Below are 27,770 nucleotides of genomic sequence, written 5' to 3'. Positions count from 1 at the left end.
TTTCGTGGACAAGTTTTGAGCTGCACAATCACCACGCTATGAGATAATAATAGAACGTTACGAGACAGAGTTGTTTTAGAGGTAAATTCATGCAAAACCGCTGATGCGCGTTGCGTTCAGGGACAGTTTTTCAGCAAGCGGTCTCTGTATTTACCTCCAAAACGGCTCCGTTTCGTAACGTTCCATTATTATCTCATAGCGTGGTGATTGTGCAGGTCACAACTTGTCCACGAAAGCGTTTTGGAGTTTTGGGATTTTGTATTTGATGAGTTTGATGAGGGAAACCAAGAAATTCCATTAGCCTCCATAGTATAGCTCTGAACAGCCTGCCGCTCCGCTCCTCCGTTCTAAAAATAGCTTACACCGACAAATAAAGGTAACGAACCTACTGCTATGACTATAGCGATTATGGCAATGGGCCAATTTGCCAAAATGTTGAACTATCCCTTTAAGAGACAGATGTTTTCAAACCAATACCGTCTACAAGGCCACTAAAAGATGGTGATAAAATGAATAATCATTTTTATAATTTGGATGACTTGCCCCTTTAACCTTTGCGTTTCAGAGATGTCTACATCACTTCCTAATCACCCTGGTTAAGTTAAAGCAGAAGTAAGCGATCCGGTCGTTTTGGCTAACTTCTTGTCGGCCGATGGAGTTAGCAGTCCCCGCCCTCGTCCCTACGTCACCACATTCACAATGCGCATCCCTTGGCTGCACACACAGAGAGGACCGCCCCTTTATGCCGTTCTCTCTCCTCATTGGATAAAGGTTGTAGGATACAAGGAAGGTTTTCTCCTCGGCTTACAGCAGAGCAGAGTGACTGACAGACCCGTGTTTCAGACCAAACACTCTATGTAAGTGATTGCTGTCGGAAGATATAACTATACTACTACTTCTGCTTTAAGATTCTTCAATTCCTGATTGTGTAATGAAAAAATTTAAACAAAACAAAACATCTTAAACACAAACCAGGTTTGCAAGAAACAATTCAACCATAGTTTTTCTTTGTTTATTACAAGAATATTGATTATATTTTTGGTTTGCACTGAAACATGAAAATACAATGTTTGGGTATCTTCTACACTAATTTGGTTTAACAGGCATCACATCCACTCAGCCCAAACGCTCCCACTCGTCCAGTCATCCACACATTAACAAAATGCAAAGTTCCACATTAAACAGAATTACTAGCCGAACGTCAACCAACAAAACACACACAAACACTCACCATCAAATTCATTAACTCACATATTCACACCTATGCACACCTACAGACACACACACACACACACACACACACACACTGTTAGGGCATTGCTGTTCGCAGGTGTTGATATTAGATACAAAAATAAAACAGGATTTGAAAACACCCTCTATTTCATATTGGTCATATACACTGTATACTTTACATGTTAGATACATTACGGTTGTTAGACTGAACACTTAAAAGAACTTCAACAGGCTATCAAAGCTGGTTGATGAGAGAGAGAAGATAAATATTGAGACTGGTGTCTTGAATTCATACAAACAGAATGGTTTGTTCATTAGAGTATCACCTGTATGTAGACATGATAACTGACAGAATATGTCTGCGACTTAAAAATATGACACATGAGTTTCTTCTGAGAAGCCTTAGAAAGCACTGTGTTTGTGTGTACCTCTACCAGGTAACACTGAAATATACCAAGGATGTTCGAAATTACAGATCATTGGTTGCCATGGCAATGGCACTTTTGAAAGAATCTCTCTATTTGCTTTGACCAAAGTACCCACAAGACGTTGCGATCAATGTAACTGATCGTGAACGCTGACACTCAAATGTTCATTAGTGTTTTCCACCTTGCTGTGAATCTGTGGTTCTTGTCTGCTGGTGAGCTGAATCTTGTTTCCAGTTCAGTCCAGAGACAGCAGGATGATGAATGACAGAGAGGACAGCTGTCTGATGTTGTTATTTAGCCCTATAAGTCATTAAGGCTTCATGTTCCCCGATGACTGCCTGGCTGTTTGGCAGGAAACACTTAATCATTAGAATTCATGTTATGAGGTAAGCGAGAGTGCAACAGCCTCAAAATCAAATAACATGATTCCCACAGTGCCGTTTCTCTCCATACATTAGGATTAAATGTTACAATATACCTGCAGTATTAGAAACGTTTGTTATTCTGCTGCTGTGCAGCTGCTGTGAGAAGCAAGCAGAGCCCTTCTATGATCAAGTTAATGACTACAGTACATTAATTATTACTGCACAACCTGAGGCAACAGGACCACATCCAGGTGTGAATATTTTTTAACCTTTTTTTAACCAGGCGAGCAAATTAAGAACAAAATTCTTATTTTCAAGTGCAGCCACACAGTGGAGCCGTCAGAGTGGAGTCTCTTAGTCATCACCAGAAGTTCAGACAGTCTTCACATCTGTGTTGGTGTCAGGTACCAGCCACTGCCAGTCTTGTTGTCCTCAGTTGTCCTTAGCCAAGTAACCCATGTGTGTGTTGGTGAGGAAGTCACAGGTGGGGACGCTACTGACCGCCTGGTGGATGTTCATGGCTGTGATCTCTCTGGGAGCCCTGAAAACCCCCATGGACCAAAATTAGGATACCGAGCATGGCTCAACAGACAGGAAATATGTTTCAGGCTACCTGGGACATTAGAGGTTGGTTTCTGAATATTTAAGACTGCCATTTAATACGTCCACTTTGAATCAAATCACTCAGCGGTCTTTCATTTCATTTCAGCTCCCCGCTGTCTTACATAATGTAAATAGCCAAAAACAGACAACATACTGTGCAGGGAAGGACAGAACAATTTACTGATGTCTGCAAATTAAAATGACAGGTTCAAAAAATAGATATATAATTAAAAGCAACTCCATTGTTTGTCATTTAGATGTTTGGATAAGCTGGTCATAAAGACGACAGATGTTATTACAGAGTTGTGTTTGTAAAATGGTTGTAATGGCTCTTTGAACTGTCCCTTTTTTTTTTTTTTTTTTTACAGCTGATAATAATAGTAAATATAATTGCATCAATAATCACAGTAATCATTATTGGTTTTGTGTATGTTTTTGATCACTGGTCTTATTGGGGCATATCACAGTCTTCAACAAAATCTTGTGAATTCCCATTACCAATTTGTTCATTCATCTGTCTATACTTGCTCCTTCCCTGCCGTAACCCACATCAGTGGTTTCATTTTCAAATAAGGCTGAAAACAGCAGTGAATTTGTGTTGGGATATTTTCAGCTGAAGAGAATAACCATTTGGCCCCCTAGCAGATTTTTACACAAGCACAGCGGTGTACGTGCGGTCGACTCAAAATAAACTACAGTGCCGATGTTCACCATGACGATATCACCATCTGCTATCAAGTGTGTTGTTACTAGTTGGTGGACAACAATGGAGATTTACGGCACTGATGGCTAAGCAGTATCAAAACTCAACTCAATTGTTTTTGGTGTTGCCATGGTATTTGTTGACAATTAGAAATAGATTATATATATAGAGCTCCTTTCTCAAATGCAGACATTATTCAAACATTAGTAACACATTTTAAACTTGTGTCAATTCTGTGGTTCTGAAATAGTTATTATAGAATTATCATCTATTCAATGTGTACAACTGAAGTTGTTATGGATTTGAGAAGCAAACTGGTCGTTTGGACGAGTCCTGGTTATAGTGTAGTGCCTGAAGTGAAAAATGGAGCACTAAGCAGGTTGCATGTTAGAGAGGGAGAGAAAAAAAAAAACAGAGGCTGACCTGTTCTGAGGGGATTTGGCATAGGCCCCAGCCAGAGCTTCTCTCAGGATGTCACTGGCAAACTGCTCTGTAGCCTGCATTGTAGATACACACACATTCATCATTAGTCATAAAGAAACCCACTCATACAGTACAAGGTCAAACACGCAATACTGTGTGGGTATGCATCTCATGTATAGTGTATATTCATCACTCGAGTGAAGGGTACATCAAGGTAATGATGAGCTACGGTAAATGCACAAGTTGTTTTTCTCTTGTTCTGGCCTGAAAGTGACCGACCTTCAGAATCATGGCTTCCACCACCGGAGCGAACATGTTCTTCTCCACCTCGACTGGCTGGAAAGTTATCCCAATCTGAGGGACACAAAGGAAATCACATTAAAATGGACAAAGTGGAGCTTCTTTGTAGTTAAAATTCAAGCTGCATGTATTTTTCAGAGTTTCCTGACCTGCTGAGCCGTTTCACTGACAAACTGGGCGGATATGCAGGGGCCCAGGAAGAACTTGGGCTCAGCGTCGGCTTCTTGCTCCTCTTCTTTGACCTTCAGTTTCTGACAGGGTGGCGACATTGTGACGATGTCGATTATTTCGTCGTCCGCCTCCTCTGGTTCGGTCTTCAGCAGAGCCTGCATCTGCTCCAGCCGTGACACCAGCTCGTCGCAGCTACTCAGGGTTGACGGGCACTCTGCAGACACATCCACATGTACATGTAACAAACCATTTCACAAGGAGCAGCGCTGGCAGTGAAGCAGAAACATCAACTGCCTCAGTATTTCATGCCTATTGGATTCTTGATGTCTGGCTGGGTGTTTATAGCAAAGCTGGAAAAATGTCCCAGAGAGGGCTTCTGTAAAACATTGGCTCTTTTTACCAGTTCAACAATCCGAATATTATAAATCATGAAATTTCTGCGAAGGGAACACAAACAGATTATCATATTGCCTGGCTCAGGCGAGTGTGTGACTCACTGAGCTGAGCAACCTCGTCTCTCAGAAACAAAAGACAGAATTAATGAGATCTCCCTGTAACTACAACAACACAGCTGAACAAAAAAAACGGAACCTGCACAAAGCCTGCCCTGAAACACAACTGGACAGCAAACACATTTCTGGACTGGTAAGTGCAAAAACACTACACCCACACATGCAACGCTGAGGGGAAAATATTGATCCACTTTCAGCTGCTGAAAACAGAGCAGGAGTAGACTGTGAAATCACAAAAAATAAAGAGCCCTACTACATGATTCTCCTTCGAAAACTATGCACCTAAAACACACAGAAACTCACCGGGTTCATTATCTATCTGTGTGAGAATGTCCTCGATGGACTCGTCGTCATTCTTGCGTTGGGGTTCGGGGTCAGGTGGTGTGTAGCCCCTCTGCCGGCACCACTGCACCACCTCTCTGGTCTTTGGGGGAGTGAGGGCCTGCAGGCGGGGCGAGCGGTCCAACACGTCCTGGACAACCCGCTTCACTGCCACTGCACGCTGAAGCTACATAGAGAAATGCCAGAGCCTGTTATGTGAAACTGTACAGTAGGTTTAAAGCTCTAAAATCCAAAGACTAAGACAGATTAACACACTGTGGCTGCCAAGAATTGATGTGCATAAATGTGTGCATACAATCCCTCCAAGTCCAGTATGGTGCACCTTGCAGACTTTCTCCTCTGTCTTCATGCATAATAATAATGTGTTTTGATTCCCCGGTCCCAAAGTAAATTAGTGACCTATAGATATAAATATCCATGTCTGACTCTGGGCTCATCTGAGCCTTTTATAATCATTCAGAAAGAGAACAGCTAAAGCATGGGCTGGTCTGTTGGAGCTATTGATGAACCCACTATGAGGAGATGAGAGGATACAGCCAGACAGAGATACACGTCTGACTAGATAAATGGGAAGACATGAAACAAAGCTTGCTGAGTCAGGAATGAGCACCAAGACTCCGATTACACAGACAACAAAACTGCAAACAAATCAAATTATCACTGACATTGCAGACGCCCTCCCCCTGGCACACGGAGGGTAAGAATGAGTAAGTGGGTGCTGTCACTCTGAGGTATTAGCAGGGTAAAATCAAACCTTTGCTTGTGTTTTACAAATGTGTTTGATCATTCATGCAAAATGGTAAAATATTTTTGACTATTTCTGTTGCTACGTTTTCCCCACAGCTAATGTATATTTTCACTGTCCTTCCAAGGCTTTGATGGCACTGAGGCTATGCAGCATGAAATTTGAATTTGAACCTTTTGTTCTCATTTCATGAGGCAAACAGAGAATAAAGTCACCTCCGATGCTCTGCGCTTGCCAATATTCCAAGAATAATATTGTTCCGTTGAAGAGGCACAGAAAGGATGCGAGTCTTCAGCTATACAAACAAACAAACAAGCGTATTAGCTCTCAGTGTGGAACAAATGCATATATGGTTGGAACAAAGGGAAGGGGGATCTTGCTTACTCTTATCTGGCACAATCAGAGGGAACTTCTTCACCACAGCTGTCAGCAGCTGCATCATGGTCTCTATATGCTCAGTGCTGAGAAGAAAGCAATTACACGTGTCAGGTGTAGTGCAAGAAAATATTTATGGAAATATTATCCAGGAAGAGAAAGTGTTCTTTTAAACCTTCACCTTCAAGCTCCACTAATCTTCACTGAGATTAGTGTTGCTTTCATCAACGAAAATTATGACGAAATATTGTCAAAAAAACCTTTATCACGTGACGAAAACGAGACGAGATGCAATGTAAATGGTGGTCATGAGTCATGACGATAACTATAATGAAATATATAATGCAATATTGTTGACGAATAAAAATGACACTAAATGTGGTTTACAAAATAAAAACTCTGCTAAAATGTCTCTTCATTTCCGTTGACCAAGACGAGACGAGACGAAATAACGTTATAATGTTTAGTCGCGTTATTATTATTATTTTGCAGTATTTCTGTTTCCTAGGCAGGTGACGTCACTTCTTCAATCCCCACTTGTGGCATTATTTAGAAGATGCAGCTGTGGTGGGTTAGCGTTAACAACTATTTCAGAGTCTTTTGTCTGACACAAAGAAAGGGACTGATGGCCGGGCAGCCGGGGATCGTCAAACAACTGAGACAAACGTGTGTGACGTGTGCGACGTGTGTGTGACTTGCGTGTATGAGTATTTCTTTGTGAGAGAGAGAGAGAGAGAGAGAGAGAGAGAGAGAGAGAGAGAGAGAGAGAGAGAGAGAGAGAGAGAGAGAGAGAGAGAGAGAGCGAGAGAGAGAGAGAGTAAAGTGGGTTTCTCCAAAATATCTGCTAAATATAGTGTGAGGGAAGTGAAAATAAATACAGCGGGGAAAATAAGTATTGAACACGTCAACATTTTTCTCAGAAAATACCGTAATTTCCGGACTATAAGCCGCTACTTCTTTCACAGGCTTTGAACCCTGCGCCTTATACAACGATGCGGCTAATTTATAGATTTTTACTGGCCAATGGCCTCCGGGGGGCGCTCTAGCAGGAAGCGCAAGTGAGACAGACATGTGGGGAAAGATTATGCGCCGAAGAAGACACTAGTTATGAGTTTGGGTGCAGTGTTTTATTTTCTAACCAGGCATGTGTCGTGTTGGTGCCGTTCAGGCACAGTTTGAAAAAAAAGCAAGAGGAACTAAGCAGGATTTCTCCCGTGGCTATGCTACATGTTTACCTTAATTAAAAAGCTCCGGAGTAATTGTGATGGTTAACTACATGAGTGAGAACGGAGGCTCTCTGTCTACACCTGGCGTCTCACGGCTGAAAACCAACCTTGTAACATCACTACAGCTGCTGCCCCGGTCTCCCAGCTCTCGTCTCTGCACCCCGCGACACAAACACGCTCCGTAACAAGTAATGTTTTGTTCATGACGGTTAAGACTACACAAACACACCCGCCGTAACATCGTATATGTTATGTAACGTTATCCACCGCTCCGTATTGATTTTTCGCCGGCTTCGTTGTCAACAAATGCACATGGCTGAGAGCAGCGTAACTGAAACAGCGGAAAAGCGAGCGGACTTGCACAGTTCCACATCTTCCGTGCACTGTCTTTCTGTGTAAATATCTCATGTTACAACATGAAAAACCTGCGGCTTATATTCAAGTGCGCCTTATATATGTACAACATCTATTTTCTTTTAAAATTTAGCTGGTGCGGCGTATATTCAGGTGCGCTTAATAGTCCAGAATTTACGGTATATTTCTAATCGAGCTATTGACATGAAATTTTCACCAGATGTCGGCATCAACCCAAGTAATGCACACATACAAAGAAATCCAAACATTAATGTCCATAAATTAAGTAATGTGTAATAAAGTGAAATGACACAGGGAATAAGTATTGAACACATGAAGAAAAGGAGGGGCAAAAAGGTATGGAAAGCCAAGAAAGCAGCTGGAGTCTGTGTGTTTGGATTTCTTTGTATGTGTGCATTACTTGGGTTGACGCCGACATCTGGTGAAAATTTCATGTCAATAGCTCGATTAGAAATATATTTTCTGAGAGAAATGTTGACGTGTTCAATACTTATTTTCCCCGCTGTATGTCTTTATCCATTCCATGTCTGGAATCGATGTTTTCTTGAGTCTATAAGGTAACAATAATATAATAACAAGATAACCATGTTTGAATTGTGAAATGGGTTTGACTAAAAGAAAAAAATGGTTTCATCTATACTATACTAAGTAATTATACTATATTGACTGGGTTAAATAGAATTACATTACTAGAAACTAGATGAAAATCAGTTTTCGTCGACTAAAAGTAGACTAAAATAAGACTAAAATGCTCAGACTTTTAGTCGACTGAAACTTGACTAGACAAAAAAAGAGTATGAACGTGATTAAAACAAAAAAAACAACTAAAATGACAGCTTGACACAAAGACGAGACTAAAATTAAAACAGGCCACCAAAAACAACACTAACTGAGATATGAGTTTTAGCAACTTAAAAATGGATTTGAACACTTAAGAAGTAACAAATTAATACATTTGGAGAAAAATCTGTTTCTGGACTGATGCCTTTTCTCTTCAGAAACAATCAATTATCTGTCCTTCCTCACACATTATGTTCTCTAAATGAAAGCAGCATCATGACTTGTTCTTGCACTTACTTAATGAGGTCGTGCATGGTGCTGTCCGCCCCTTGTTCCTGCTTGACGGTGGTGGCTGCAGAGGCAACATGGACAGAAGTGGGGACAGGAGCAGTCACCGGGGGCGATGGGCCAGCTGTGACAGCTGTTCCAGTACCTGGCTCTGTCTTCACTGGAGCAGTAGAGAGAAAAACATTAATTTCAACTCTAACTCGCACTGTGATTCTGTTACGAACAGAGAAAAGGCAATGATGAGAAGATGGTACAGAGGTGTTCTCTGAGATGGGTATTAAAACCTCCTACCAGCCAAAGCAGTCTGTTAACACCTGGTACTGAACTGTTTTATTAGAGTCACATACTGTGCCTGATACTCTGGTCTAAGTTCTTCTATGTTATTTGTAGAAAACACTGTGGCATTTGAGTTTAATCTTAACATAGTTGGTAACTAAAATAAAATGGCTTTGTACAAAAATGTATCCTTTGGTATTCGCACCAACAGAAAAAAGGGAGTTAAGAAATAAAAAAGGGAAGGGGTGAGGGGATGAGAGAAGAGTGGGTGGAGTGGGGATGGACCCCTCTCACCTTGTGCCAAAGGCAGGGCAAGGGAGGGGGAGGCCTGGATGGCAGGACTTGGGGAGGCTCCAGCTGCTCCAGGGGTGGTGGAAGAGGAGGAGGAGGGAGGAGTAGTGGAGGCTGGGCCTTTAGACACGACTATACAGAGAAGAAAACACACGCTCAGGATGGATCGATGGGCCATTAGGCAAACAGGCTTAACAATAAGATGAAAAATGAGAGGGGAGGAAGATGGGTCTCACAGTTGCTGTTTATTACAGCAGAGAAAGAGGAGAATCTATAGTATGGTTAAGTATCTGGCTCAAATCAGACCGTGTAGTCATATGCGTTGGCAAAACAAACTCAGTTTTGACAGACAAACTGAATAAAGCTGCTATTTGCTACTATATGTGTATACTCTAGATCTAATTTGCGGGAACATTGGGGGGAACAACATGCTTTATCTCCCTACTTGTTCTTCAGAATCTTGTTATAAAAGATGTGGTACACCGACAAAGCAATCAATGTCAATGCAGCTTCATGTTTTATTCAAACACCACGGCTACTTCCTTTTATCTACTTTGAGAAGTAATGATCTTGATGTTGAGCACCCAGTTTTTCTATCTGGAATGCACACGTGTCCCTTTTTTCCCCCGTCATATTAGATACCTTACCTTTCCCAACGGGCATGAGTATGGTCTGCAGCCCTCCAGACCCACTGCCAACCCCGAGCTGTTTGAGCTGGTTGGCAGGGATAGTTAAGACTGTCTGCTGAGAGCTGGAACCTCCAGAGTGGATCTTCAGCATACCTGGGCAAAACACAATGCGTTTAATGTAATTCTGCATTCAAACTAGGTGGCAGATGCCGTCGGTGGTTTGTCTCTACCAACCTGAGACGGTTGTACCGGTCTTCCCTCCTCCGGCTGCCACACCGCCGACTAATGAGGCTGCACCGACCAATGACGTGCCACTGCTTTTGGGCACACCCACCACAGTGCCCACTCCTGCACCCTTGGACATGCTGATGACGGGCATGTTGGTTACGCCTTTGGCAACGGTTACCACAGCTCCAGCTGAACCGGCAGCACCCTTTGTCATTGTGGCAGCGTTGCCAGCAGCACCCTTGACCAAAGTGGCCACAGCCGTCTTTGACAGGCTGCTGCCGGCAGCAGCACTGGCGCTCTTCGCTGCACTGATTACTGCTGCTTGGTTGGCCGCCACCAGGAGAGAGTGGTGCTGAGAAGCCGCCTTGCCGCCTTCAGCAGCCTGCATGGAAGGCCCAGAAAAAACAGCTGTTAACAGGAACGAACAGAAAAGTTTTGCACCGTTTCAATGCCTATGTCAGTGAACTAAGCCAGAGACTAAAAAGATGCTCAGAGAGTCCTGAACTGTAATTCACTCAGCCTTTCCCCTACAGTGGCTAGATTGTGAGCGATTGTGAACTGTTTGAGCACATCAACACCCTGTGTTAACTTGAAATTGATTTCAGTCATGGACTAGTGAATCGAATCCTTCTGGACCCTCTCCTCATTCTTCAAAGTAACACTACAGTAGGGAATAGGGCAGTGTGTAAAAAGTGACGATGAAGCAGTGAATGCAACTGGAGCAGAGGAAAAGGTTTGAATCATGATCAATATGTAAATGTACAGTTTGGGCTGCACACATCAGTTAATAAATGCTGCAGCTTCTTATTTTCCCAACTGCTGGAACATCTCTCCAAGAAAGACTCACGTTAACAGTATGATATTTAGCTTAGGACAATTAATTAGCTGTTTGTGATTACTATCTATGTGCACTGTCAAGATCAAACGCTATAGTGTATTGAAAAACACTGAAAGAAACACAGTTACTGATATTTTTCTGATGATAAACTGTGCTGTGTCGTGTGTGTACACACAGTATGCACTATGTTTCCACCCACTGATCTCGTGATCTTGATTTTGCACATTCATTTCAAAGCTTTCACATTTATCTGGGTGACAACTTTCATTTGCACACTTAAAAACACATTTAATTGGATGACACATTTCCCTTCCTCTGCAGTTACACAGCGAATGTGTAAATGATGAGGCAATTATTTATGTGAAAAGCCATTTAAAAATATGCACTGGTATCCATAAGGAGGAGAGCAGGGAAATTTAGATTTAGCGTTAACTTGATCTTTTCTCTAATTTGTTCATGTTTATCTTCCAGTGCCGCGCAACTCTGAGAGTGAGCTGTGCCGATCAGGTCACTGGTTTTATGGAATTCTCAAAGACAAAAGAGTCAGTTTCATAATTCAACAGTCCTTAAAGACAAAACTTGAAAAGCGGTAATGAGTCCTTCTTTTGTGTTTACATCAACATGGCCAGAGGACTGGTTATTCTTCTTTGTTTGTTTCATACTGTATACATATTTGTTTTTGAGCCTTTGAGCCTTCAGCAAGTCTTTTTCTTTTTGTGCGTTTCCATTTCTCAAGTTAATGAGGCCACTGACTCTGGAGCTGTAATCACCCAAACCCAGACCACTGCTGATGGACTGCTAACAGCTCTTCACACTCTCTGCTCTCTCTGACAAATACACAGGTGACCTTGCTACTGCACTCACACAGAATCGCTTTTGTTTTCCATGTATTCACACAGCAGTGGTAAAGACCGCATCACTACAACATTTACCCTGCTAACACAAAAATGTTAAAACAATAAAAAAATTGATCAACTGGGATCATTCAAAACTATCTGTTAAAGTAAAGTTAATTGTTACTGTACTACCCATGTACTTTGTTTTATTATGAGAATAAGACTAAATCACAAATAACAGTCAACCCAATTATTTATAGCAAATAAATATATTAATTGTGGTAATCAGAAAATATGAAATTAAATATTTTATATCATGGTGGAATCCCTCAATACAATAAAATAAAATAAATGTTTAATGTAACTGCTGCTGTTTTAAAATCATATTCAGTAGAGAACAGTTGTCAGGAAAAATAAAAAGAGGAAAATAGGAGGATTGAGAAACTAGCCTGTTGCTGGCCGCCTGCTGCAGAACTGACAGAGCTGGGGGTGGAGCTAGCAGCAGTGATGATTCCTCCTGTCATCCTCAATGTGGTAGTCCCCGGCTTGGACAAGTGTCCCGCTGCCGCTGCCGTTACCGTCTTAACAGAGCCATCTGACAACTTCACCTGTGCACCCTGGGAGCCTCCGACCACCTAGAGGCAAAAGGGGTGGCAGAAAACGCAAATCACAGTAAATCAATACAAAATCAATTGTGAATTTCGAATTGTGATTTTTCAAAGTTCAGTTCAAGGTTTTCCCAGAGAGAAACATATTAACTAAGAACCACAACAAATATCATATACAAGTTGTATTTACCAGAACATGGAAATAAAATAACCACAGGAGATACGAAAACAAAAACAGGGGCTGTGCTGTGTCATAAAGTGAGACAGATTAAACTGGGCAGGGGACTGGTCCACAAAAACTTGGCTACACTTCTGTTTTAAAATTTCAGCGTGAAACAGTTTTAAGACAGTGCTGCAGGCTACAACACATTCTGCGAATTTACTATTCTAATGGACTCAACCTTCACTGCTCTAAAATACTCTCTTATGTTGAATTGGCTTTTTCTCTCCGAAGAAGATCAGAGAGTTTCGCAAAGTTATTGACATAACGGAGCAAAGGCAACATTCAGCACTGATGTGAATTAGACATAATTGCTGCACTGATTTATGCTGAATATGTAAACATTAGTGTTCTGATCTGACAATCAGGTAAGAGCGCTGTTTGAATCGACACTGCCTGACTGCTACGTCATGCATGCCTGGATCAGACTATATTACTGTGCTCCTTCTACATCCGTCAATATGCAAAATACTGGAACCTTTAATAAATTTTTTCTGTTCATGGATAAACAAACAGTGCAAGTACTAATTGTTTTGTTCCAAGATGATACTACTCAACAGGGCTCTGTATGACCACTCAGTCATCATATTATACTGCAATTTTACATTATACTTACTTCTTAGTATTTCAATATTCTGAAAACTGTTGTCCAGTCTTAATCAAAATTTAATTTCCAAAGGCATTATTAAATAGGACAGTCTTCTGACCTGCAGTTCGACAATTCGACAACTGTAAACTAAATACAAACATAGTGTCAAACTTACAATGTGGCCACATTCTGCCAAAGTTAATAGGTTAGCAGCCACAGATAAGATACTTTGCAGTAAGTAAGAATTAGGCCAAGTCAAATAAAGATATTTCAGTGAGAAAAGAAAACAGGACAGCCAGGGGTTCTCTGCAGGGACAGAGTGCTGGCAAACATCAATGCAGACATCTAAGAGCAAAACTCTTAAAACTGTACTAATCATTTTTGCTGGCTCCTTCATGATTACAACCCCACAGAGTAGAGTTAATATAAAGCTCTCAACTGTGTCAAACCCAGGCTGTTTGTGTGAAAAACCGAAGGGACCAATCCACAGCAGTAGTGATTAGCAGCTTCTACTAAGGTTGAACTGGTTACAATAAAGTCCTGCCCTCAGACGATAGCCCCAGACTGACCTGAGCCAGAATGGCTGCCTTCTGTCCCGCTGTCACACGGATGGCCTGCTGGGTAACAGTTGCTGGAGACGATGCTGCATGACCTGCGGAGCTGGATGCCCCCTGCTTCCCTGAACCCTGCGCTGGCTGACCGACCAGAAATGTGCCCTGGTAAAATGGACATAATGAGTTAGGGGTGGGGTAGGAAACTAACATCATATTTTTTTTTCCTTAAATTGAAAGTGGGAATTGTCTGAATTCAGCCAGTGAAACCACGCAGAATCTTACGGCTAAGATTATCCTGCGACCCATATGACACCATGCTGCATTAGGTCACATTTTCATAATACACAAGGTGTGACTATTCTCAGCATGTAAAATGTCTCTACTGCATCAGCTGTTCAATATATTGCCATTTTGTCATTCAGCCATTTAAGTGCCTCTGACATATGTGTGTGTGTATACACACACACTCCGGCTCTTAACCTGTTCAAGGTGATATACAAAACAACTGTGAGTGTTAGAAATGCCATTTAACCTTGAAGATTAATCATTATTAGGAAACATGGCCCAGATTCTTCCTTTAAACATAGTTGGAAACCTCACTGAAATCTCTACAGACACATTCATTGTATGCTGTTGACTAAACGCACACACAGCACTGTTCTAAAGCTGACTGCAGGATCAATGATGCTATAATGAATGTGTCTAATTAAAGACACACCATACTCAATCTCACTACTAGAACAGAAAAACCTGACACTCACTGAGAAAAATAATTATTACACATACTGCACTTACAACTTATTTTTGTACCTGTCCTTTAACACTAATGCTCTCATGCACAAAAATAGGAATCCACAACAACACAAAAACATCAAAGACAAACATTTTATAACAGTTTTGTTTTATAGCATCGTTGCATCTCTACCCACCTGTGGCGTCTGTTTTAGGATATAGGACGTGTAGGAGAGGTTGGAAGGCAGACTGCTTGAAGAGGAAGAGGAGGAGGAGGTCTGAGAGCTCCCAGCGCCTGCTGACGAGCTGCTCTGGGACTGCTGACCTAAATTACAGACAGCCACATACACATTAGTCTCCAATCTGATAAACAATGCTGTTATTCTGTACAGATTATCCTCTTTTCATTAATAAGAGTAACATCACATAAGTACAAGCATATTTGTGATAAATGAGAGTGAAGCAGCAGCTAGAAGCAGAAGGTTAGTTTCCTGCTTTGGAATTTATATTTTAGATAAAAAATATGGTATGCAGCTAAATCTCTTTAATCTCACTGCAATTTGACAGGAGTGTGCGCTGTGTGTGAGGGATCTAGCTCTCAGTACACATTAAATACTCAGCATAAAGAAACAGATGACTATGACTGTCTGACTCACTGTCCAGAAGGTAAATCTGTAGATGCCACCAGTGTGCCTTGAGTTGAAGAGTCAATTCGTAAATGGGTTTCTTGCTTTTCACAAACTTTACCATGTGCTGAGAGCAACATTATTTTTAATACGGCTATCAGCAACTTGAGGCTTGGAAGAAAATGTCAGGGCAAAAGGCTTTTAGCTGGACCACTCACCCTGGATACTGAAGACACTCACAAAATCAAGTAATTGCTTTAGCTGGTTCCAAAACATAAAGCTGCCCAATCCAGACACCCATGTAAGAAACAGCTATTTATAATATTTTATGTCTGCATAGAAGTAATGTGCAGTTAACGTAAACTGTTCTCAGACTTTTAACAATTACTTCAACATCTGATTATCTTATAGACCCAAACTCAACGATGGTGGTCTGGGTTGCCATAGCCACATACTTTAACAGTGTGAACGCAAATGCATTTCCATACACACTGAGGGACCACCCACTCTACTGAGCTCGTCTCTCACAGTCTAATGAGTCCCAACATAGTTTCATTATAAATCAAAAATATTTTATATGAAAAAGCCCATGTAGCTAAGCAAGTGATGTGTTTTACTGCCACAAAAACCGTGTCACAGAGCATGTTAGATGGCGGCAAGTTTAAAATGACATTTCAAAAAACTACTAACAATCAACAAATCGCTTTTATCTTAAAGGACAATATGGATAAGAGCATGAGGTATGTGACAGAACAAATAGAAGAATGGAGACAGCATGGGTAAATGGCCATTAACTGACACTTAGTTCTCCTGCCAATGTCTGTATTTAAAAGGATTAATAAAAGGAAGTCTCACTTGCACCGGAGGCTCGGAGGATAGCTCCCTGTGGGATGAGAAGCAGCTTCCCCTTCCCTGACGGGTTCTTACTGTTGGTGGTCAGATAGAGCTTGGTGCCTGGAGGCAAGTTGGCCAGGTTGGCCAGGTTGTTGGCTGGCAGCTGAAGAGTAGCCATCACTATGGACATATAAAGACAGACAGAAAAATCTAATTACATTTTTACACATTTTGGAACAGAGGAAATTGATATTGTTGTTTTCCTGGCTTATTTTGAATATCATTGATGTCAAGTAAGAATTTGGCACAAGCTATACATATTCCCAAAAAAAGTGACTAAGCAAAAAACAACAAAAATTGTGTTCTCAAAATCACCAGTAATCTATTGGTAAGCTCAAAATCTTGAAAAAGACAATTATATGATGAGCTGTGTTCTGTGTGTGTGTGTGTGTGTGTGTGTACCAACTCTGACCTCCACTCTTGCCACTTGTACCACCCGTCGCCTTGGCAGCAGCTTGCTGACCAGAGACGCCACTGGCTCCACTGACAATGGCTTTAGCAACTCCCTGAGCCAAAACCTGCTTCCCACCCATCACCTTGGAGACGGAGGGGTTGCCCTTGGCAACCAGAATCTGTCCACTGCTGATAGCCACCTGTTTGACTGCGGACTGAAGCGTAGAGCTAACAGGAATGCCTAACATCTGGAAATGAGAGACGAGCAACAGTAAGTTTTGACGTCACATTGAATGATTTCTTGGTTTGCCTCCACACGTGCCATCGAAGCACCAGAGACTAACCTTACTAGTTGTGGCCCCTGTGGCCCCTCCTGCCTGTTTCTGGGCCGACACAGAGATCATGTGACCTCCCTTCACTGCGACAAACTGGTGCGCTGCTGTAGCGGCAGGTTGCTGCTGGCTGGTTACTGTGGAAACCATCGGCTGCTGCTGTGTTGAAACTTCCCCTGGCTCTTGTTTGATAATAACCTGCAGAAGAAATGAGAGCGCATGGAGAGAAGCATCATATCAGGAAGGCCCCAGTGCTTTGAAAGTGCAACTATGTGCTGAAAGTTTTACTCAAAAAAAATTTTTTTTATATTCATTATTTTTACTTTAAATTAAGATGGCCTTTACTGCACAGATAGCAAAGCAGTGCAAAGACATTTGTTTGATTTTTGAAAATCGGTATCATCATTTATTCATCAAGGAGTTGTTTTTATATTCCCTATCTGCCCTGGCCTTTAGCATTACAGCAGATACCAGCAGCCTACAACAGAGAAAACTCTGAAAGCATCTGAGCCAATGGTTGTACCCCAGTGATAAAAGAAAGTTTGAAAATAAATTGGATTTCATTTTTTGGAGGATGTTGATAGGATGATGAGCATGTGGGAGTAGAAGGATTTTACAGCAGGCTATTGACACCGAGTGAAACATAACCGTGCAATTCTCTCTGCACAGCTCCCCGTACTCCCTCCCATCTTCCGAGTGATGTCCCATTTAAATAGCTTGCCAAGGCACTCACATCTGCTGAAGATAGCACCCTGGCCTACTATTAATACCACACTGCTTTGTTAAAGATACAGCTACTACAGGGACAGACTGTCTTCACCGTGAGAGGGGATCAGGATCAGTTAAAAGAGACTTTTTAGCTCACAAGAATGAGTGTTTAAGGGTGAAAGCATAAAGACGTTCAACTCACCTTCACCCCTGAGGAGAGGAAGGTGCCCGTGTGAACTTTAGGGGCCGGGGAGCGAGCGCCTTGGGCAGCAGACTGTTTAGCTGAAGGGCTTCCTGTGGAGTAATTTACACACAAACAACACAATGAGTCATGGAATAGATCACCGTACTGATAATGGCTCCCTGCAGTTCCTAACAGTCTCTCCACAGATATCAAGGTCATTGAGGTGCGAGATGAGCTTCTTGTCAGGGTAACACAGTGGGTGCTAAAGTTCCAACTGCATTAAACATTTGTTTTACCCCAGGATTGGTGATTCAGCCACGACACCCACATCAACCTCATCCACCTTGATAAAACATTACTTAAAAGCACTCCAGTCCTGCTGCCAGATCTGGTTGAGCTGTGCATTTGTGGAGGAAGTGTGGGAGTGGCTGAGTGGGCGAGAGTGAGCAATCTAAGGGAAAGAGCTCTAAGTGGAGTATGAATTGATGCGGCTGATGTGAGAAAGTAAATAAAACAGCCTTGGTGGTGTAAGATGACTCCGCTCCATCATGGGGTAACACACACACACACACACACACACACACACACACACACACACACACACACACACACACACACACACACACACACACACACAAGCAAACTATCATCCTTGCAAATAATTTCATATCAGCCGTTAATGGGGAAGTAAACACACTGGCAAACACAAAATTTGATGTGAGTGTGGGTCTCATCCACCTTATCTGGCCATGAAACAGAGCAGCTCATCGCCATGGTAACCTCTCATCCAGCAACCACCCTGCTGGCTCACTACACATCATACACTCATACTTTATGAGTGCAAAACGGGGACAAAAGAGAAATGCCGGGATGGAGAGACTCAGGAAAAAAAGACATACGGGCTAGATAAGGGGGGGAAAGAGGACAAGCAGGAAAAAAAGGACTAAAATAGAGAGAAAAGGAGACAGAGAAAAGGGGGGTCTGGAGGGTATTGTTCATCATCTGTTCAGCTATAAAGTACATTCTCCACAGCCATTTTTATATTCTATGTGGGAGGCTCAGACACTGCTTCTCGATTTCGCTGCAGGTCCACTTCCGATTTCAAGCGGCCCTTTGACATTGAGTAGGCGATGTGTACCTGTGGAGGCGGAGGATGAGGATGCCATGCCGATCACCTGGCCTGGCTTGTCAACAATGATATAAGGGTTGTTCAGCACTGATGAAGAGCTCTGCTTGCTGTGAACAGGGGTGGAGGTGGTGGGTGTGCGAGGCAGCGGGGAGTGACTAGGGGTGGAGATTGGAGATCCTGTAGAGAAGAGGGTTAGTAGATTAATAATTCTCTTTAAGGGCGTTTATGAGAATGTAACATGGCAAGGCAAAGGATTTGGGGGCTTGTTGAAATTTAGCCAAAACAAAGCTTTCTGGGACTAATTTTGAGCTCTGGGTATCAATTCTAACATGATACAGACATCTTCTCTGATAGAAGCTCACAAGAAGAGAATGGTGGAAAATCTGATCACAGATGCCACTTCACTTTTTTGGCATTTGCATCTACGGTAATTTGGCTGTACAGTTTAGACATATATTTTGCAATTCTAGAGAGATCAAGAAACAGACAGCTTCTTCTTTTTTTTTAATTATGAAGTTGTCAGAGGGGTATTCATGAGAGACCTCCTGAGCAGTACATTATATTCAAACAATGACTGCATTTTAAATCATTTTAAAAGTGAATGAATGAGCATCTATATCAGAGATTAAAGAGCGCAACAGCATGTGCAAAATTCAAGAGACAGAGCATTAATTCATCAAGGTTTATCACCAAGACAGGTGAGTGTTTGCTGTCAATATTTCTAAGTGCTACTTGTTATCTACTTATTATTATTACGGTTTTTTGTTGTTGTTGTTTTTTTAAAGGGGGAGGACAAAATCGAATGTGATATGCAAGATGCTGAAAAATCATTAGAGTCACTGAAAAATGACCACTGGATGGAGACAGTTACCTGAAACTATTTTACAGCTCATGGTGATTGGTTGAAACGATTTCCCTGGAGAATCAGCAGGACTGGGTGGCTGCCCTTGAGGGACAATCTTACAGCTTGCTGTGATCGGCTGGAAGGCGGAGTTGCCATGGGAACCCAGGGTGATCCTGTCACTGGCTTTGGGTCGGGTTGGTGTGCGTTCCCCAGAGGCGAGGCCTGAACCATGACTCCCTGCATACCTCCCCATCTCTGCTTTGATGAACCCTGGGAACAAAAAGGACTATGAGTTATGTTCCCATTCAACCTCATGTGGAGTCAACATGTCAATACTGTCACAAAGCCATAAATGTGAAAATACTATCATAGTATTAGTAGTAGTAGTATCTAGTTCTTAAATTAGTCCGCCTATCATCCATCAAATAGAAGTGTCTTCAGGTGATGAGGGGTTTTCTTAAGTACAACGTAATGTTAACATTCAGTGTTTCTCACAAAATTGAAATAAGTATCCCTGGTGCCAAACAAATATTCCAAATGCAACATTTGCAGAGCCAGATTTTAAAATTGTAAATCCTGCATTGTTTACGTCCCTGTTTACTACCAGTAGTAGTTTTCATCTCTGCCTTTATTGGTGCAATGTTATGTTTTTATATACCTCAAAAACAGTAACAAGATTGTCTATTGCATTGTCTGTGTGCTTGTGCCTTTGGGTCATCATATGAGTGAACAATTCAAACAAAACAGAAAGACACATTTTTCAGTTGTCAAAAACTCAGAAAGGGTGCCTGTAGTTGTTAAAATGGAAACATCCTTTTTTTATAATCATGTGTAAAGGGTTAAATGTTTCTGTTAGGATACCTTTGTCTGCACTGAGATCATGTGACATGGGCGAACTGGAGCGTCCATAACTTTGGGGCAGAGAGGCGGCCGACATGGGGCTGGCTGCTCTGTGAGTCACCTTGGATGAGGGGGGCTGTGGTATATAGTCCTCCCCAAGAGAGTTCCTATGGAGCTCCACATCAACCACCTGGAATAAATATAGCTTATTGTCAGAGTAAAGCTCTGAAAAAGAGTCACTGCAGAAAACAGAGTAATATACAACTCACAGTTTCTGCCCCCAGTGTCTGCAGTCCAGTGTATGTTCGGTCGAGCTGTAGGAAAGCAAAACAAAAAAGTGAGGAAACAAAACTTTGTTTTTGTTTGAGCTGCTCAGCAGCGCGAGGAAACTAGATTTAAAGTTGACCTAAAGTTGCAAAGTCTTATCAATTTTAAACAATAATCATCAAATTTCATGAGGTTTATTTGTTCTACTCAATAGACCTGTTGCAATGCACTACTTTGCCAGTGTCCCAACTCAAGTTCTGTTTTTTTTTTAATATATTTTTTAATATACTATCCTTTAAGTTTGTTTCCTCGTGTTCAGTTGCCAAGTGGCAGAACAGGGATCCTCACTTAAAGGATCCCATGGAGACGTAGACTGTCCTATATGAGGCTGACCTAAACTGTACATGGAAAAATACTGGATCTCATTCTAAAGAAGAAAACTTGCTGAGTAATGATGTGGTCTGACCTTTAGCTGGTGGATGATGTCAATACGTTTGTTGCGAGGGTCTTTGAAGTGGATCTGGATCCTCACAGGAAACTCACCCCAACCACGACGTGTTAAATGAAAGGGAGGCTCACTGACAACAGACACATTCAAAAAGCCTTACGTAACGTCATTAAAATACAAATCTGACGGAAAAGAATCTATAGAGAATGCATTACAATGAGTTAGCAGAAAATTACTAAGCCCTTGTCCTGGATACTGACTCAGACTGACTGAAAAATCTCACAAAATCAATGATTTTGAAGGTCTCTCATCTTCTCCCCCTTTGAAGCTTGAAGCTTTCATCCCCAAGTAACAGACACTAATCTGACTGACTGTTTTTACAAGGGCATGCGTACGTAGATGCGTATTATGTGTCTGTTCAAGTACACCCTATGAGTGATGCATTTGTTTTTCCCTTACTTGCATTCATCCCTTCATCAACATTCAGGCTGTGTCAAGAGTCACCAGAGAGCATTGGGCCTGTGTGGGGTTCACTGGGAAAGAAGCGTTGAGTCAATCAGAGGGGAGCTTATGAGCTGCTCTAACAGAAATGTGAGCGCCTTGTCAGCTGAAACAGCCAGGAGGCTACAGCTCGGGATAAGGATTGCTGACTGATGAAAGAGATCATTTATTCACCAGCCACAGGCAAACTTAAATCCTTTGCCACTTTTGGAGGATAGAAACTAGACACTGTAACTACAGAACTTGCGTCCACAAAAGTTCTGTTTGCTCCACTCGATTCATGAATAAGCAGTGCGACATCCGTCTACACACCTCAGGGTTTTGGGCAAAGTTAAGCCATTATGGACGCACGTTTTTCTCAACGACTATACTGCGTGTATAATTTAGGTGTAGCCATTAGTCATGTTGACACTGACTTCTTGTCTGACTCATTATATGCTAAATGATGTAACTAACTCCACCTAATGATGTGTGTGCACTTTCTTCATAATAATTATCTCTTAGGTCATAATTTGCCTAAATACCAACGGCTTGCAAGATTTAGCTTGAGAAAGTATCACTCAGCTGGACAAAGCTGTTATTAATGGGGACTGGATCTGCATCATCGAATATCCACAAGGGGGCACTGTTCATTAAAGGATTTTCATAATAGCCTTTTGTTGACTGGTGGACTGTGTGTGTTACACAATTTGAGTAGCAGCAGATTGTTCCACTTCTTAGTTGAATTGAAGGTTGAATCAAACCAATCATGAGGAAAGTCTCACTCACATTCACGGTGTCAATATCAAAAATTGGGCTCTTACTTCCTTTAGTTAAACAAGTGGTACATGAGAAGAGTAAGGCAAACTACACAGTTATAATAGGGATAGATGTAAATATTGTTTCTGCATGCAGCAAAACACCATGAGGGCAAAACTAATTGGAACAAGTCTGTCCATGCTTCACTAACTTTTGTTGTTGCCTTTAGGTAACCACATGAAACAGCAGCCAAGTACTAATCTTCACAACAACAAGAAAGCCCTGCCTATATCGGAAAATGTGTGCATGAGGAGGAGTGCTCACACACACTGCCTAAAATATGCAGAAAAAACTGGCACAAACCTGACTTCCACTAGGTCATTGGGTTTGTAGCTGGGATGCAAGAAGAACCAGACTTTCTTTACAAAGTGGTCTATGCTGGGTTCCCTTCTTGAGCCTCTGACATACACCATCCACTTATGGGTAGACTGGTCATTCTCTTCCCGCTTGTCAGGGGGGATGTACCTGAGAGTGAGGGAAAAGGGTACAAAAAGCCAAAGGGAGAAAAAAGAAAAAGCTTCAGTAAACATGAGGGACAATGTATAGGGATTAGGTCGTTTCAAGATGGTTCAAATAAAAGAGGCCTTAAGCGCTATACAAGTAGCCAAACATTGACAGGTGATAGGCAGGTGGGAAGGCAAAAACTATAAAGGAGTTGGTACTATTTATTTTACAAAGCCCTCTTTGAACCGGAAAAGGGGGAAGATCAGAGGATTAGGGGAGGGCACGCCAAATGGGTCACAGGCAACACTTCAGTATTTAGAACCAAAGGGAGAATGAAATATACCATGATATATTCCAAACTGTCAGGTATTAACTGTCTCTAACTGTTGTACAAGGTTTAGACCTTTTTTATTATGTAGAACTACAATGTAACACGTGAGAAAGGAGGATCACATTTAGCTATGCACAAGCTACATTGAGCCACTACCAACTGATCAACTACCAAAAAATGAAAATGTGCTTTGTATTACACCGAACCAAATGGTCCTGGGGAACGGTCAGTTATGTTGTAATCGTTTGAGAAAAATAAAATAAGCTTAAAAAAAAGTCTTATTTTCAACCTTCATCAAGACTGGGCATGTCACAAAACTGAATTATCTCAGCTCTTCAGTACACAGTCATGCACAAACAAATTCAACTGATGGGCTGGGCTTTAAAAAACACTGAGATGCACAAGTACAAAGATTGTGAGGGAGAGACATACCGGTTTTAGACGGTTAGCAACTTTAAATCAAAATAACCAGGCCTCACTTACAGTATACAGTTCCCCTAACACTTTGCATAACGTTCAAATGAATTTGGCTGCAAACACTCATGCCATGGAAGAGTTGCAGCAGAGCTGGAGTTTATTTATGATCTATGACTCCATTCATTGTTTTCATTTAATCTGTGGCTTTTCAATTGCTTTATTGAAAGCCAAGACAAAACACCTGAACACTATATAAGCGATAGTTAGTATCTATTAAAGGTCCAGTGTGTAAAACGAGGTGAAAACCGTGATATCCAGCGTTCAAATTCTAGATTGGCACTCACTCCTCCCGTCTGCAAAGTGACGGTGGCCTCCAAGGACAAAAAAAACGTGTTTACCACGACTGGGACAACTGGGAGTATTTCAGGAGCATGGAGCGATGAGCTGAAAATCTAAACCATTTTACGATATGTCTGCTGTTTCCTACTCCTTCTTCTTCCCTTCAGCCTTCTTCATTGGTTTATTTATGAACGCGAAACTAGCGAAACGTGCTCTCTGGCTGACTGGATTTTTTGGAAGATGGCGACACTCTCTAAAGCAAGACCCTTGCTATATGTAAAAGAATAATTTTAAGGCTACAAAAACCAAATTAATTTTATTTTATAGTGATATACTATAGTGGTATACTTATACATATATATTCATGGATAGTAGATTCAGATTTTGCCAATAAACCTTGCCAATTATTGCACACTGGACCTTTAATAACACCTCATTCTTTTTAACAGCTCATTGCTCTTAACAAAGGTAGATGTTGACAGATTTGACAAATACTAGATGAGAGACTGAGATTGTGAAATCAGAAAGATGACGGAGTAAGAATAACCTATTCTGAGCTGGTTTACGTACTTGGATACATTCCCCACTACGATTGTCTTCTTTGCGTACAGTCTGGAGGCTTCGTCTCCAGTAGTGTGGTAGATCACCCTCTGATCTGCTCCTACAGTTGATGGTACACCAAAAGTGTCCTGCAAGTAATGGAAAACACAATCCGGTTTAACGAAAGATAAATAAAGATAAATAATAATAATAATAATAACTTTATTTCTATAGCACTTATCGAAATTAAAATTACAGAGTGCTACACATTTAAAACCGGAACAAGCAAATAATAGCAAATAAAATGCGAAGATGCAATATGATTGCTGAAAGCATCACCCTGTCAGTTGTACGCACTTTGCCTGTATTACGTCCAGGTCTGCGCTCCTGTCTGCTGCTGTCCTCTCGCCATCCTCCCTCTACGTCCCTGTCAGCTCCCTCTCCTTGCTGTGAGAGGGACTCAGACTCTGAGTGGGCCAAGGAAGGAGTCTCAGAGCCTTGGTTGAGAGGGGAAGAGGAACGGGATGGGGACTCTAGGAACCGGCGGATAGCTGGATGGTTCAGCACGGCGGGGTCACTCTTAGTATGCTAGGACAAAGAGGACACAGTATTAGTTTGCCAGCTACAGCCCAGTATGAATAAATGGAACCACAGGATATGGAAATTTACCTCAGGGAGCTTCGTTGCCCCAGCATTGGCATAGTAATTGGCAACTATGCATGCTCTTAGCTTGTCCATCATCCTCCTGGCTTCATTGAGGCGCTGCAAAACAATGAAAAGCAATTAACCAAAATACTCTTTAACTTGGAAAATTACATTTACTCTGTATTTCAAACCTGTTATTATCATAAATCTTTTGTATGACAGTAGTATAATGAAAAGATCAAAAGACACTGATGTTGTATCATCCACATACCTGACTTATCACATCTATCTCATGCTCTTTGCTCTTCATCTCCAAAGAAAACTGCTCTCTGATGATGGTTTCAATCTTCTGTACTGCTGCTTCTCTGGCTATTAATGTGGGGAGACATGGGGGATGAATAGTGGGGAAAAAAAAAACTGGGGGCAACAGAGTACGGTTAGCTGTCACAGTATGTAAAGCAGGTGTACCGACTCAAGGTTCAAAGCAACTTACCATTATGTTCAACCGCTTTGTTTCTCTTACTGTTTTGAACCAGTGAAATGTCCTCATAGTCGGGATCATTGCCCTCTATTTTCCTTTTAACTCCTGACATGGCTGTCTGGGAAAAAAAAGAACACAAAACAATTAATTTCAGCTAATCATATCACTGCCCTTATGATTATACTTAGCATCGAGTAGCGCTGAAGCTGTCAGGGCAAGGCTAATGCCCACAGCTAACTTTAGCACTTACCAGCTAGCTGCTCTCATATGCTAGTATGGGATAGCTAGCAGCAGACCGTGTACAACCTAGCATGTGGTCTCCGACTGTACAGCAAATTGTTTTTGTTTTTCTAAAGCGTCAACATTCAACGAAGCTTAATCAACCAAAAAAAATATAGACGTTTGTTTCTCCACCGTATTTTATCGCCCGACGTCTGCGTTTGAGAAACTCGTGCTAGCCGTCCGTGCAGCCGGCAACGCTGTAACGTTAGCAACCGCTACCCGTGTTTGCTAATGTAGCAGCGTAGCCTTAGCACACATTTTTAAGACACCGATTCAAACCGTCTGAAATGCAAACTTACGGGGACTGCCCTGTACTGTGGAACAACGTTTCTTTGCAAAGGCGTGTGTTTTAATTCAGCGAGAGCACATCCTTTGCGTTATGCTGTAGTAATCTCACACACTCGTGTTTGATAATTTGCTAAATCTCAAAGGTGGACATGTAGGCTAAACAGTGGAGAGTTAGCTTTGCACTGCAGCAAAATAACCACCAGGGTCCGCTATTTTACCAAATCTGCTGTGGTAGTGGTGGAGCACTTTGTGAGTAGAGGAGTATTATTTATTTGCCAAGTATGCTGCAGTGCATACATTGGCTCTGGTTTGCATAGCTCTCTGACGTTCACATAAAAGACGTAGGCTACAACAACAACTGAACAACGGTTCCCACTCTTTTCTTGAATAATTTCCAAGGACCTATACATGACATTTTCAGCTGCCACAGACATGTTATCACGCCATACACCAATACATCCCTCATCCCACTCATGCTGCAGGCAGATTAGTGTTCTTTTCGACAGTTGTCAACACCTCTTTTTTTTTTCTCTTTTTTCTTTTTTTGCATTTAACCAGTTTGTTTCCATGTTTATTCCTCGCTCACCCCCAGAGGCCTAATTTAAAGTTGTGCAGTCTCTGGCTCTAACCTATCTATGAAATATCTCTTACTTAAAAATTCTCATAGAACAACGCAAACATTTTGTCTTTAAACCCCGGGCACCACAGCTCTCTGCTGCTCCTCTATCTGTCACTTTGGGGTTAGGGTTATTTGGAAAAGAAATCCTGAAAAAGGTCTGAAAAAGTCCAACAGAGTTCTGGTAGGCTAGCTGTTGTCACAATGTGATAAATAATTTCCCAGGACAACTCAAGTTTTTCTAGGACATTTTTCCCACTATTTTCCCATTTGTTTTCCATGACTAGAAAATTAGTCAACCATTTTCCAGGTTTTCCAGGACACATGGGGACCCTGCTGCACAATAAGTTAAGAATAAGAATAATACAAAAAAAAAATTTTTTTCAATAAAATAAGATAAATAATTACGTAAAAGTGGCCAGCTTGTAGCCTACACCATGAAAATGAATTCTAAATGCTGATAGATATTTGTAGTCCCCTATGTGTTATGGATGATATGTAGGTTACATATTGTGTTCATTCAGTTTTTGTTCACTGAAGAGAAGAAACGTGATACTGTGTGTTACAGTCAGTCAGCGTTAACTGCCCAGACAGGTGAGAGTCGTCGCCATCTTTCATCCCATTGCACAACTGAGAAGACATGATCGGATGAGGTCTTTCTGTTGAAGTCATAAGAGCCATCTCATGATGACATGATTACAGCATAGTTGAGGAGAAGTGACATGTTTCTGATAAACACAATTTTGATTATCA

At 41.6% G+C, this 27,770-nt stretch overlaps 1 protein-coding gene across 4 annotated transcripts; it reads right to left on the bottom strand.

The window, feature by feature from the left end:
- Positions 1 to 1,044: 1,044 nt before the first annotated feature.
- yeats2 (YEATS domain containing 2) lies at positions 1,045 to 26,568 on the bottom strand. Of its 4 annotated transcripts, none has more exons than XM_083990599.1 (30): positions 26,413 to 26,568; positions 25,844 to 25,949; positions 25,622 to 25,719; positions 25,375 to 25,467; positions 25,063 to 25,293; positions 24,736 to 24,854; positions 22,938 to 23,099; positions 21,354 to 21,465; positions 20,890 to 20,934; positions 20,642 to 20,810; positions 19,808 to 20,050; positions 18,946 to 19,113; positions 17,826 to 17,917; positions 16,928 to 17,113; positions 16,603 to 16,831; positions 16,152 to 16,310; positions 14,868 to 14,995; positions 13,954 to 14,100; positions 12,417 to 12,602; positions 10,300 to 10,675; positions 10,084 to 10,218; positions 9,440 to 9,568; positions 8,879 to 9,029; positions 6,210 to 6,286; positions 6,041 to 6,120; positions 5,042 to 5,246; positions 4,205 to 4,440; positions 4,035 to 4,109; positions 3,756 to 3,829; positions 1,045 to 2,567 (listed from the first exon to the last, which is right to left on the bottom strand). In XM_083990599.1, exons 2-30 carry the CDS (start codon positions 25,941 to 25,943, stop codon positions 2,459 to 2,461), a joined length of 4,314 nt encoding a protein of 1,437 aa, XP_083846725.1. In that variant the 5' UTR covers positions 25,944 to 25,949; positions 26,413 to 26,568; the 3' UTR covers positions 1,045 to 2,458. The 4 variants fall into 4 exon arrangements, with proteins under 4 accessions (XP_083846725.1, XP_083846726.1, XP_083846727.1 ...); XM_083990600.1 differs by lacking the exon at positions 26,413 to 26,568 and adding an exon at positions 26,082 to 26,303; XM_083990601.1 differs by lacking the exon at positions 9,440 to 9,568.
- Positions 26,569 to 27,770: the final 1,202 nt, after the last annotated feature.

Source organism: Trachurus trachurus (assembly GCF_905171665.1).
Source record: "Trachurus trachurus genome assembly, chromosome: 17".
NCBI classification, from domain to species: domain Eukaryota; kingdom Metazoa; phylum Chordata; class Actinopteri; order Carangiformes; family Carangidae; genus Trachurus; species Trachurus trachurus.
Note: the sequence above shows the minus strand (reverse complement) of the source record. Positions and strands in the feature narration are given on the sequence as shown.

Bases quoted from the DNA above. Each gene is read 5' to 3' on its own strand.
- yeats2 (XM_083990599.1), bottom strand. From the start codon at position 25,943: ATGTCAGGAGTTAAAAGGAAAATAGAGGGCAATGATCCCGACTATGAG. The intron at 14,996-16,151 runs GTGAGACTTCCT...TCTGTAATTTAG, and splicing joins CCTCCGAGCCTCCGGTGCAA to GTCAGCAGTCCCAGAGCAGC. The intron at 5,247-6,040 runs GTGACTTTATTC...TTCTCTATGTAG, and splicing joins GCAAGCGCAGAGCATCGGAG to CTTCAGCGTGCAGTGGCAGT.